Below are 13,116 nucleotides of genomic sequence, written 5' to 3' on the forward strand. Positions count from 1 at the left end.
ATTTTTGCCTTTCATGGGTTGGGGGGGGGGGATTCACCTCACCCTGTGTTTGGACACAGGTACTCTGCTCCCAGACATGGGTTCTTTTTCCTTTTATTTTATACCCAATTTATCCTCTCTTAGGTTGTCTACCCATATTATAGGCTTATTAAAGTAGTCCAATAATTTTTTATCAAAAAAAAAAAAAGTAGTCCAATAAATGAAAACACATTGGACCAAAGGCGCAACACATAATCAAAAGTTTATTTCCATTAAAACCCCCACCCCCACCTCCATGATTTTCCTGCATCGATCAGACCTAGGACAAACTGACCAAGAAATAAGATTCAATTTATCAAATGAAAGCATAAATATATGCTTCAAATATCTTGACAACTGAAATGTGAGGGTAACTGCAGACCTCATCAATAAACTACCCCATGAACTGGGCATGATGAATCAGATCATTAAGCCTTAACATTGCTGAATGGTTTGGTTTGGTTTTGGCCCATTAATTGGATCAAAGGACAAACTGACCAGTTAAATGTGTGCAAATATTCAGAGATGATAACCGCAACCTACGCTTTCTCTTGAAGATGTGAAAGACTCAAAAAGTCCGATGAATGACAATGATAAAGTTCCTCTACTACCCAACTATAGATCTCACTAGTCCATACACACAGACCCGCCACACAAGATGATTTTATTTGGTACTTTGGTAGCCAGGGAGCTGCCAAGATGAGCCTCTTACCATTGATTAGGAACATTTGCGACTTTTAACCAAAATAAAAATTACAACAGTTGTAACCTTAACAGAATAAAGCAGTAAAACCTAAAGTACTGCTCTATCAAGGCCACTGGTCTAATGACACCAGCTGTTACTCTGAATTACTACCAGGCACTACCCAGCCATGTTCCTACATTTTAGCCGTCTAACAACTTGCATCCCCCATAACAGTACCGTGAAGATAATTAACATTCTATCAAAATCCATACCACCGCCTTTCAAGTAGAAAAGGTCATCAAACATGTGGAGATGCATAATCAGAATAGTGGGTTAACTTGCACCCAACACATTCCAATTATATCATCAGATCTAAAATGTTTAATGTAGGGTTCCACGTTGTGGCATCCAAGCAGCGTATCAAACAAGATATATCTATTAATGATTATCAAGGGGAAGATTATCTTATTGAGACGGAGAAAAATTCAGATAGAAAATATTTTGATTGGGGGAAACATACTTGAGAAGGGACAAATACAGAGAATTAGTTACCCAAACAACATCACTCCTTGTTCAAAACCCTGGGAACTTTGATGTATGGCTCCTCGTAGCTTGGAACAGCTGCTAACATCGCCTTCCTGTTTTTAGTAAAGTAATGTTAGATTTAATTTAATCAAAGTAATAAAACTAATTAAGTTCTGAGAGTTACAAAACAAGGTAAAGAAGATGAAAATCTCATCTACCTATTCTCAAATGATTCAGACACATCATTACGAAAATTTCCACCTTCAGTATCTGTAGACAAGATAAATAAAGTCAAAGGAGAAATAAAGCTGCATATTTTAATCACAGAAACAAAGAGCAAGACCTGAATGGACAAGAAACCACTATATCCATGGATAAGTATTATTAGACAATCCATGACTATTCACATGGCAAATAAGCGAACTATAACACCATCAATCTTTGCTGAGTTGTCAGATTCATTTGCAATAGAACAACATGCACACACTTAATGTGCACGTGAATACTTGCAAATTCACACACACGATCAAACACTATCAATCTCATGGAGTTACATCAGAATGGAGTGCAGCAGAAAAAATAAACATGCACACATGCACATTTTCATTCATGAGTGGGTATACGATAACAGCGAGGCAACATGTTCCAAATGAAAGGGGCATTGGATGTGTTTAAGCCTAGATAACTAAGAAACGATCTTATATTCTTAATCAGCAACACACAGGAAAACTATCCTTTGTTCAAGATAAGAATGAATCCTTTATCTCCTCTTTCCTTAAAATATTGGGTAATTTACAGTGCCACCCCCTGGAGAATGCCATAATTATAAGAACACCCATTTTGTTTCATCAAATTAGACTCAGACCCCCTACCGTCAGTCACTGTTAAGTCAAGAGTTAAAATGACTGTTATACCCTTTTCACTGAAACTCATTTTACCCTTCTCACCTTCACCAAGACACAAGCGCAGAGAAACTCGGGGGGAGGGAGAGAGAGACGCAGACAGAGAGCCACTGTTGGCAACTCCTTCACCCCACCAGTTCCACCTATCCCCACCATCTACAGCTCCCTCACGATAAGCTCCATCTCTTACACAACCCTCTTTTTGAGAATGGCTTTGGCTTTCCCTCCATTTTCTTGGTGGTTATGGAGTGGATAATATCACGAACCTACCGTGCATATCCTCTGGTGCTTCTTAAAATTCTTTGTTTGATTTGGGGTTAGGTGTGTGAGAATCTGATACTGTGAAATTTCTTTTCATTGAAAAGGGGTTAATGAAGTTTCCTTCAACGAAAGGGGGTAAGATGCACTCCACGCTGAGAAGGATTAAACAGAAATGGCATAGTATAGAAAGAGAGAAGAATCGGTAGGAAATATGAAGAAAAGCAATTATCCAACTTACTTGTAGGAATCAAACAACAATTAGGTCATAAATAATGGGCTAATGCACTTATTAAATGGGAGAAAGCTTTTGTGACTTCACTCCAGCAACAGAAACGATAAACGGCCTTGCCCCTCACAAGGAAGTGGACATGAATTGTTTTATTTTAGGGTATTATACCAATTTTAAACGACCTTCGACCTCCTCCAAACCTGAAGGCTCCAACTCTGATCCTTCTCTTTCCTCAATTTGTTACCAGCTCTGCAACTATAATGGGGACGTACGCTCCAACAACCACCAAGACTCTCCAAATCCCGGCAAGGAGTGGAACAAGAAAAAGTCCATCTTGGTTTTTAGGTAGTGCTGATGGAGGTGGTGGATGGCTTGCAAGTCGCAGGAGAGGAGTGGTTTCCGGAGGATAGGTGTTCGTCGTGAGGTCCTGCGTCGTCGATGCCACCGCCGCTGCGTTGAACGACCGTCGGTGGATAGGTAAATTAGGTCTTGGAATTGGAATGGGAAGCAAATCGATTTGGATGAAATAAATAGTAACTTATTATAAAGGTATTTTAGGTACTTCATATTTAATAGGGCAAAATGGTATTTAGAAAGAAATGGACTGCTGATGTCAGTATTTTTGGTATATTCTGTAACAATGACTGACGGTAGGGGGTCTGAGTCTAATTTGGTGAAAGAGAGGGGGTGTTCCTATAATACTGGCATTCTTTAGCGGGTGGCGCTGTAAATAATCCAAAAATATTCAACCATTTCAGCCCCACATTGACATGCAAGCATGGTTTAAAGTATCTCCGATACCGATACGATACCTTCCGATACGTATCTTAAATTTAGCCTACCGATACGATACACACCGATACGATACATGAAATTTTTAAAATCCTTTCGTATCGATATATATCCTAGGATACATACCGATATGCACCAATACACTATCGAAACGTACTGATACTCTATGGAAAATATAAAATCGAGGTGAAATATACGTTTCGGTATGTATCGGTACGTATCGATGAGTATTTGTATGTATCGATCAGTACGTATCGATGAGTATCAGTACATATTGGTGAGTATCGGTATGTATCAATCAGTACGTATCGGTGAGTATCGATACGTATCGGTGAGTATCGGTATGTATCGATACAGTGCGCTACGGTCATATAATGGCCAAGACGGGTATTTTTTCAGAAAACACGATTTTTTGAGGGGTTTTTGTTCCAAAGTTGCTACCAGCTATATTTCTCTCTAACTAAAGTGGAAATCAAGGTTGGGAACAAGGATTTTACATTTAGGGGACAAGTACAAACCTTGAATTCTTAGTGCGATAACCTCAATTTAGTGTTTATGCATAATACATGTTATCAATAGCTTTTTTTAACAAATTTTGTATGCAAAAGTGTTTAAAAAGGTGTTTCATATCCATTTATGTGCGTATTTTTAGCGTATCTTAGCGTATCTCCGATACGATACGATACCCTCCGATACGTATCTTAATTTTGGTCAATCGATACGGAGACCGATACCGATACTTTAATCCTTGCATGCAAGTCATTTTCAATGAACAGAATATGTTCAGTCAACAGGACACACAATCATCACCATCAATAAGAGGTCAGTTTATCCATAACTCAAAATCATCAAGTATAATATATGAAAAAGGTGGGTTGCTGAACACCTGCCCTAAGTGCAGGCTTAATACTTTGAAGATCAACTGCTTGAAGTTGTCCAAACCTGTAATGAAGAAGCAAGACCAATCCAACACCATCAGAATGATAATTATCATCATAACAAGGATAACATCAAATATCATGAAAAACGGAAACTAATGACAAAGGAAGAATACCTATATTGCTATGGGGAGTATGGTAATCACAGAAGAGAAACTATGCATAGTTGTCAAGGCAACTAGGTTACCCAAGTCGGAGGGATACCTAGACACCTACCTAGGCATGCAGTATATGTAATGGGAGAATGCTTTCTTTCTGGGAGTGTAGGGGTTGCGCCCAGACATAGAGGCAGGCAAAATGATTGCCCCTCCCCTCATGAAAGGTGGATATGCCACCCTATTGATACTTCCAAGTGTGCTCCCATGGCAAAATGATCGCCCCTCACCCCATGAAAGGTGGAAATGCCCTCCCTGTTGATGCTTCTAGGGACTCTTATGTCTAGGCGCAACCCCTACACTCCCAGACAGAAAACATTCTCACATGTAATATAGTAATGATTATAATATATTAGTAATGCTTATATGCAACATAAAACTATAAAAGCCATAGCAATGCAATATGATATAATTAAGCTAGTAATGACCTAATATTTATAATAAACAAATTACAGGATATAATATAAGCATATTCATAAAAAACAAAGCAATAAACATAAATCAATGTAAACTCATGAAGTGTAAAAAAACTGAAATAATATAAGTTGTCACAAGGTCACAAGGTCACAAGGTGTGTTATCATCCTTGGACCCAAGGAGATGCGTAGGCGATGCCTTGACAATTATGAAACTATGATGATTCTACATATAAAGGATAAAAGTTGAAGAAGATGACAATCTTTTATTGGTTTTTTGCTATTTAGTTATTGTATGAACTTGTGGTTAAAAGATAAAAACAACAGCTGGGCTTTAGGTTCGTTTTACATTAATAAGATTCAGAAGATCAAGATGATAAAAGAAGCCTAAATTATGAACAATCAATTGAAATAAATATCCACGTTGCATATATTCTGGTAGAAACCTAATATTCGCCTTGATCTGATGGCCCGAAGGGTCTAAAGTCAAATTGTATCATTTTTCTTTTTCTGTAAAGCATGACATGGCCAGATATACAAGTATCAAACACATCCAAAGAGAACTTCTATTAAACCATTACGCGACAACATGCTAGCTCACAAGGGGCAAGTTGGTAAGAGCATTTGTTCAAAGCCAATTTATCACGTAAAGTTGGTAACTACAAGATTAAACTAAAGAAAAAATGGCAACATAATATAATAGAAAAAGCAATCCCAGTGATGCATCAAACAACAACAACAACAACTTAGCCTTTTTTTTTTTTTTTGATGTATAACAACTCAGCCTTATCCCAGCTAAATGGGGTCAGCTACATGGATCCGATCAAAGAAGACAAAGAAAAGTAAAACAAAAGGAAAGGAGCACACCGCACCCACAAAAAAAAAAAAGAACTGTGTTAAGTATCCAATAACAGAGGAAGGATAATTAATGAAAAAAAGAGGTAGACTTGGGATGTAAGAACATGGTTTTTATCAGTGGACTGATTTTGTCGGGGGCGGGGTGGTGAATATTATCTTCTTCAGCAGTCTTTGATAACCTTTTTAAGTTGAATAGATCCATGCCAAAGAAGTAAAAGGATTAATATTTTCTTATTTGCATTTTAGTAACAGAGCCCTGTAATTAATTGTTGATATCAACCTTGCTGCACAACTCACTTCAGCCTTCTTATGCTAAATGATGAACAACTTAATCTTTATTTCTTTAAATAAAGCAAGCTATATGTGACAATGATGCAAGTCATTCGTGAATGGTCCTTGTGTAGTTGTGTTAATTGTCCTATAACATTTAATTTATCACACTAGTACTTGCATGGAACTAAAGACTTTCAATCAATTTTCTTCCACCCACCCCCCAATCCCCCCCCCTCTCAGGGATTATCCATTACAGTTATCAGGAAACAGTTCTCTATAGTTTGCTTCTCAGAACAAAACATAGGGCATGTAATTGCGCATATTCAAGGAACTATTAGGGATATGATTGTAAGCAGACATGCAATGAGGTGGGACCGAAACTCAAAGAATGCCATGAATCGGAAAACAGTCAAAACACTCCATTAACATATCAAAGCAAATTCTCCATGTCCTATCATAATAAATACAACTTATTGGGCTAGAAGAATTTATGAGAAGCGCATGTGAATACATACCAGTCAATTACTCGCTGAATTTTGGGCGCGAATTCCTCAACCTGCAGTTAGTTGAAATGGCTAAAATTAAATCTTAAAACCAGGGAGGATGAAGAGAGATTTGTGCTGGCATTTGTTTGCTGTGTTACCTCCTTAGGGGTCAGAGAGATGCGAGCTGTCTCAGCTAAACTTTGTACGTCTGGGGGAAGAAAAGAAGATCGAGCTGAGAAGTTGCGAGCTCTCGAACCACATGACCAAGCATGATACCGCTGCAACTGAAACAGAGGGGATACTGATATTCCCCTAATGGCAAATAAAGCTCTGCTACCCATTGCCGTCTGGATGAAAGATCAACCTATCTCTTCCCTTGCGACCTCTCCCCTGCCCCACTTGTCATAGTATTCAAAGCCGAACAAAACCCTGAACCGAAAATGGTCTGGACTAGTTCAGGTGGTTTGGACAAGTCAGACCAAAGGGTTTTTTAAGAAAAAATGGGGAACAATAAAGAGAAAAATCAGAAAACCAAAGGAAATGTTCACAGAGGGTTTAGTTGCATCAACATAGCCAATGAAGCAAGAATGGAAATGATGTTCTGATCATTTGTTCGGACAATATTAAAGTAGTTGATACCAATCTAAAATGATATGTAATGATATCAGTCTAAACAAAATTCACATGGTAAAGAGCAACAATAGTAAAATGAAGCATTTAGAAGTTCCAGACTACAAAGAGGGTGTAGGAATTAGTGAGGGGGATGCATTGAATTATTTAGGGAAGTCATTAATTGAATTTGGGTCTATCCATTCTCCCTTCTTCTATAGCATTCTGTTTACATCTGAACCTTCTATCTTATTCTCTGCTTCTCCTCTATCATATTCTGATCCTTTATTCATATATGTACCCAACAACCTTACTAATAGATCAAGGAAAAAGTTCAATTGGGGGGGGGGGTGGATGGGCTAAATTTTACAGCAATGTTTATAGTTGACTGCTCTCCTTGAACCTGACCGAAACATGGGTTGTCTTTAGGAGAGGTTGCAAGGTGAGGAAACTCCACACTTAGACTCCAAGCTGCTTTGATTGTCCTTATATTATGTCCTGGATTTTCCCAAGAGGAATCATTAAAACTCATGAAGCATCTGGGTACAGATTATCTCATGAAGCTTTCACAATCACAATATTAGAGCATAAAATTCAAAATAAGGTCCATCAAAGGTTTAAAAGAAAAATTCAACAGCATAAAACCTATCTAGCATTATTATCTCATGAAGCATTCACAGTCACAATATAAAATGCAAAACACCCCAATCCATAGGCATTATTGTTTTTATAAGGAATTGTCTAAAATATTATGTTCTACTAGATCTTCTTGCTTAAGTGTGTGCTTTGAGGGCAGAAGAGTGGATAAAGAATCTCTCTCAAAAGAGTACTCCAAACTCTATTGAGTATTTCCTTCAATGCCCACAAACATTAAGAAAGAGGACCCAGTAACTAGAAGGGTTTAAGAAGTAATAAAACAGGTAACTCCATACTATAAAATCAATCATCAAGTGAAAGCAAAAAAAGTTGTAAAAGCTACCATCTTGGCCTTTCTGTTTACAAACTCAAAAACAAAGAAACCCATTTGGGGGTACAAGCTTCAAACACATAAAACAAAGCCAACAAAGTGAGAGAATTTTCCCCAACTCTATTCACCAAAATAAGAAAAAAAAAAAAAAAAAAAAACAAACAGTGAATCACCATCCTCTTTCCCCCCTTTACTTCATTTTTTTAAGAAGATACACAGCAGAGTACCTTTCCTAGACTCCGCAAAGAAAACCACAGTATTGTTTGGATGCATTTATGACACTTTTTTAATTCACTAAAATAAGGCCGAAAGAAGAAAATATGCATGAACTCCCTTACTCCAAAAAACCCTACCATAAATTTGTTTCAAAAACTCAGATTTGAAGAAGTTGAAAACTGACTGAAAAATGGAAGGATAAAACTGAGTGAAAAATGAATCTGGTTTCAATACATAATCAACCAAATAGATAGAAAATCTAGCAGGGTTTAATTGGGTGATAAGCCCTGTTTAAAATCCAACAAACGCAACCCAACTCCTCAACCATAACCCATTTCAGTCCCATTTTATCGCCATTTATGAAACTAATATTCAGTTTCATATGTTAACAACTTGATATTCCATTCACAAAAGGGCCAAAAAAAGGTGAGAAGCTTGAATCAAAAGAGGATATACCTGGAGTAGCAGAGAGAGAGAGAGTTTGAATGTTGTAGAGAGAGAACTTGAAAGTTGCAGGGGTATCAAATCGACTGTTAGAGGGGGAAAACTTTGGGTCTCAATTGAAGCAAATGCTTTACCTGTGGCGAGTTGCAGTCCCTAACGCTGGAGAAACGAGCAGTTAACGGCAACAATTAGGGCTTTGCAGCGGCTTGGAGAGAGAGAGGGAAAGCTTGCAACGGTAACGGTGGAAGACAAGGTGATGAGAGATGAGAGCAGAGGGTCCTTTCTCCCGAAATGAACAGCAGGTTGCGATGGCTGATCGGCAACCAGCAGGCTTCAAAATGGGTTCAGAGTAGTGCGAAGGTAATTAGGGCTTTTGTGTTTTCATCAGGTTGGGATGACGAAGAAAGTAAAGAAGATGAAAGGCATCAGGTTTTTTGGAAAATTATCGGAAACGATTTTATTAAAAATCTCTCAATTTGGTCCATTTGAAACGAAACTGAAATGTTGGAACATAGTAATCGTTTTTAGTGGACGAAACTGAAATGTTAGAACATGGGAATCATTTCTAGCATTTTTTTTCCCTTTTAGTTTCAAAAAAATAACTACAACTCCTAATCTGTATGCTTCTTACCTGCTTGGAGAAGGATCAATGTAAAGTGTACACATCTTATTTTGTAATGCCCAAAGTGCCTATGAGGTGGTGAGAATTGGCTAAGATCCTATCTTCCTCAATTTTAGAAATGCACAAGCAATTTCTCTTTACTTTCCATTTCAATAGTTTCCTTTCATATATTTTATATGTGAAATGTTCAACTAAGAAATAAAGCATTTCAAGTATAACGCAAAGAATAGTGAGGATATTACGTGATTACTTGGTGTATCCAAAATATACGATTCAAGCAAACGAGTAAAAAAAGAGGGTTGAATCAAAGTAATATTATTTTTAGTTCTATTTCTTTCATAGGGCAATATGAATGTTCAACCATTTTCAATCAACACATGCGTAGAGGTAAATAACCTTGGAATTAGTTTAAATTTCAAGATTTAACCATTAGTGTTAAAAAATAAATTGAAAATGTTGTAATTTTGTAATTATTTCATAAAGATTCCGTATTGTGGAACACATTGCCCAAAATTATTGACACTAAAATGGTTTCTAAATTTATCCCATTTAAAAGTGTATGGAATAAGGTTTCAAAAGAATCTGAATCATGGAAATTGGAGTTTTGATTGATAGGCTATGAATGCCTTGAATTTAAGGAAATTTATGGAAAATATGGTTAAAATTAGACTTGGCCCAATCCTTGCCTGTTGTTGTGCGATGTCTTGTGATCCGTCGCAATTTAATCTAGAGAGTACTAGTACAGGCGCCCCAACAGAACAGAATGGTGGTCCTGCTTGAATTTTTTATTTAAGGGTAGTTTTGTGCTTTCTGGATAAACTTTTTTCGTTATATATTTGTAGCGATACTTGCTTTCTCTGCAATGCAAGCAATACTGAGAGGTGTGAGGATGAGTGTTGTCATCTGATTCTCCATTGATAGTGAAGCAGAATCTGGTAGAGACTAACAAATAAGACAAGAAAATGAAGAACCGTCAATACAATGATGAGCCTTCTTTTAAGAAGAAGAAATCACTTGTTATGTGAACGGTAAGTCAGGGAACTTCAAGAAAGATTGCCGATTTAAGAAGAAAAAATCTGAAAATGTGAACCTAGTTGAAGACAACGTCTTTGTAGCTATGATCACAGAAGCAAATTTGGTTGAAAAATCAAAGGATTGGGTATTGGATACCGGTGCTGCAAGACATATTTGTGGTGATCTGCAGATGTTTTCTTCTTATTCCATGAGTATGAGAGATGAAAAGGTATTCATGGAAAATTTCCAAAGTGTCCCTATTATGGAGAAAGGAAAGGTAGTGTTGAAGCTCACTTCAGGGAAGACTATGGTTCTCACCAATGTCCTCCATGTGCCGGACATTAGGCATAATTTAATTTCAGTTTCTTTGCTTAATAAAGTAGGAATGAAATTAGCTTTTGAGAGTGATAAGGTGGTTATCACTAAGAACAATGTATTTATGGGGAAGGGATACCTTAGTGAGACGTTATTGGTACTAAGCGTTGAAAATATTGTAATTGCGAAAGTTAGTACTTCTTCTACTTATATTGTTGTTCCTATTAATTCTTTTGATTTGTGGCATGGTAGGTTGGATCATAGTAGTGTGAAATATATCACCAAACTATACAAGTTAGACATGATCACCAATAAGGTGGAACCCCCTGCGAACAAGTGTACAACTTGTGTAGAGGCAAAGTTAACCAAAAAGCCTCATAAAATTGTAGATAGAAAGAGTGATCTCTTGGAATTGATCCATAGTAACTTGAGTGACTATAAGTCATATGAGTTTAGGGGAGAAAACAACTATGTCATAACCTTCGTAGATGACCACTCTAGGTATACCATGATTTATTTACTCAAATCAAAGGATGGGGCCGGAAAGACATTTATATCTTACAAAATAGAAGTTGAAAATCAACTTGACAAGAAGGTTTAAAGACCTAGAATCGATAGAGGGACTGAGTATTTTAACATTGAAAAGTTTTGTGAGAAAAATGAAATTATCCATGAAACAACCGCTCCATACCAACCAGAATCCAATAGGGTTGTCGAAAGGAAAAATAAATCTCTTAAAAAGATGATGAACTCTATGTTATTGAGTTCAAGTGTACCACTTGATATGTGGGGGGAAACCATGCTAACAACATATTATCTATCAAATAGAATCCCACATAACAAGACTGGTATAATACCATTTGAGAAATGGTTTGGAAGAAAACCAAGTTTAAAACACTCCGAAGATGTAGGCAATCTTGCTGAACCTCGTAAACTTGTGTGCATTGTTTTTTCTTGTTTTTCTATTACCTTCTGCATCGGTTTTAGGGTTGCATTTCTACACTTGCCTAGACTCCTTGGCCCCAGACTAAGGTTGGACCTAGCCTAGACCCGAACCTCTGAAATAGCCTAATTTATAAAATGAATGCAAGCTTAGGCCAATGTGCAAGAGGAATCTACCAAAGTTATCGACTAGTCACCAATGTCAAAAATTTCCAACGCATGGATAAGCCTTATCTGACTATTGCCAACTTAAGAATTAACCTAAACTCATCCAAAAACCTCCAAAAAGCGTAGTAAAATCAATCAATTGAGTTGTAGGGTGATTTATTCAGAGGTAAACCATAGTTCAAAGGAGATGATGAAGATAATAACAACAACAACTCAGTCTTATCCCAACTAGATGGAGTCAGCTACATAGATCCCTATAAAACTGAACCATAGTTCAAAGAACAAGATAAAAACTGATGGAGACGCCCAAATCTGGTTTTCAAAGGGGAAACCAATATTTACATAAAATGCCATCTTCACCATGTTCTTGAGATAACCTTACACCTGAGTACTCTCTATCCAGGCCTCACCATGACCTTAACCAGATTAGTTCTTGTGGTCTCTATTGCTCCATAAGAATACACTCCATGTAGATGGTACCCAAGAACTCAAGAAGCTTCTGTTCTCCGCAACCTTTCTACGTACCAAGAAAAATGAAAATGCAAGAATATATGAAACCAGACCAAGCTTGTTTTAGCTGGTTCTCACACCCACATAGCCACACAAAGACAAATATACATACACTCAAACTAACAGGGGCCCTTCTACCAAGTAGTGAATCTTCTTCACTGATTTGACAGAAATGGCCCAATTAGGATGATTCATTTGAATTGGGTGGAAACCCAATTCCATTTCCTCCATATCAGAAAACTTTTAAGAGTGTGGAAAGTGGGTATCCTTAAATCCACGGTTTGAATCCCACAACCATTATTATTTTGAAATATTCTCTTAACAACCCCCAGTGGCAACCCAGATCTCCATCTCTGTTTTGTTACTTGGCAATCACTGATCAATTCCCTAACACTATTTGTTGGTCACCAATTTTCCTGTTGTACTACGAAAACGATCAATCCAAACATTTTAATTTCCAAAATAGGCCGAAACAGCATAGCTGAACACAGGCATTTGGAAATTATCAGTTAAATGCCTTAAACTACAGATTTAGGTGGTTGTTTTGTGTTTGTGTGTGTGTGTGCGTGTGTGTGGGGGGGGGGGGGGAGTAGTTAATGCTGTCCAAAGTTATGAGCCGCAGGTGATTTTGAAGTCCAAATTCATAAATAACTCTTAACATCTAGACATCAACATGCATGAGCCACATATAAAAGGATTCCCATTCAGAAAAGTTTCAACATCATCTCCTTGAAACTAAATTGAGTTAACAGAGGGAGAGAGAGATCAGGGGG

General features: G+C 37.4%; 1 protein-coding gene across 1 annotated transcript; it reads right to left on the minus strand.

The window, feature by feature from the left end:
• Positions 1-1,121: 1,121 nt before the first annotated feature.
• Positions 1,122-7,435, minus strand: LOC122092825 (glutamyl-tRNA(Gln) amidotransferase subunit C, chloroplastic/mitochondrial-like). The gene is made up of 5 exons (XM_042663117.1): positions 6,695-7,435; positions 6,567-6,607; positions 4,299-4,354; positions 1,447-1,498; positions 1,122-1,341 (listed from the first exon to the last, which is right to left on the minus strand). The coding sequence occupies exons 1-5, from the start codon at positions 6,875-6,877 to the stop codon at positions 1,266-1,268; spliced, it is 408 nt and encodes a 135-aa protein (XP_042519051.1). The 5' UTR covers positions 6,878-7,435; the 3' UTR covers positions 1,122-1,265.
• Positions 7,436-13,116: the final 5,681 nt, after the last annotated feature.

This window comes from Macadamia integrifolia, chromosome 11, assembly GCF_013358625.1.
Source record: "Macadamia integrifolia cultivar HAES 741 chromosome 11, SCU_Mint_v3, whole genome shotgun sequence".
NCBI lineage: Eukaryota > Viridiplantae > Streptophyta > Magnoliopsida > Proteales > Proteaceae > Macadamia > Macadamia integrifolia.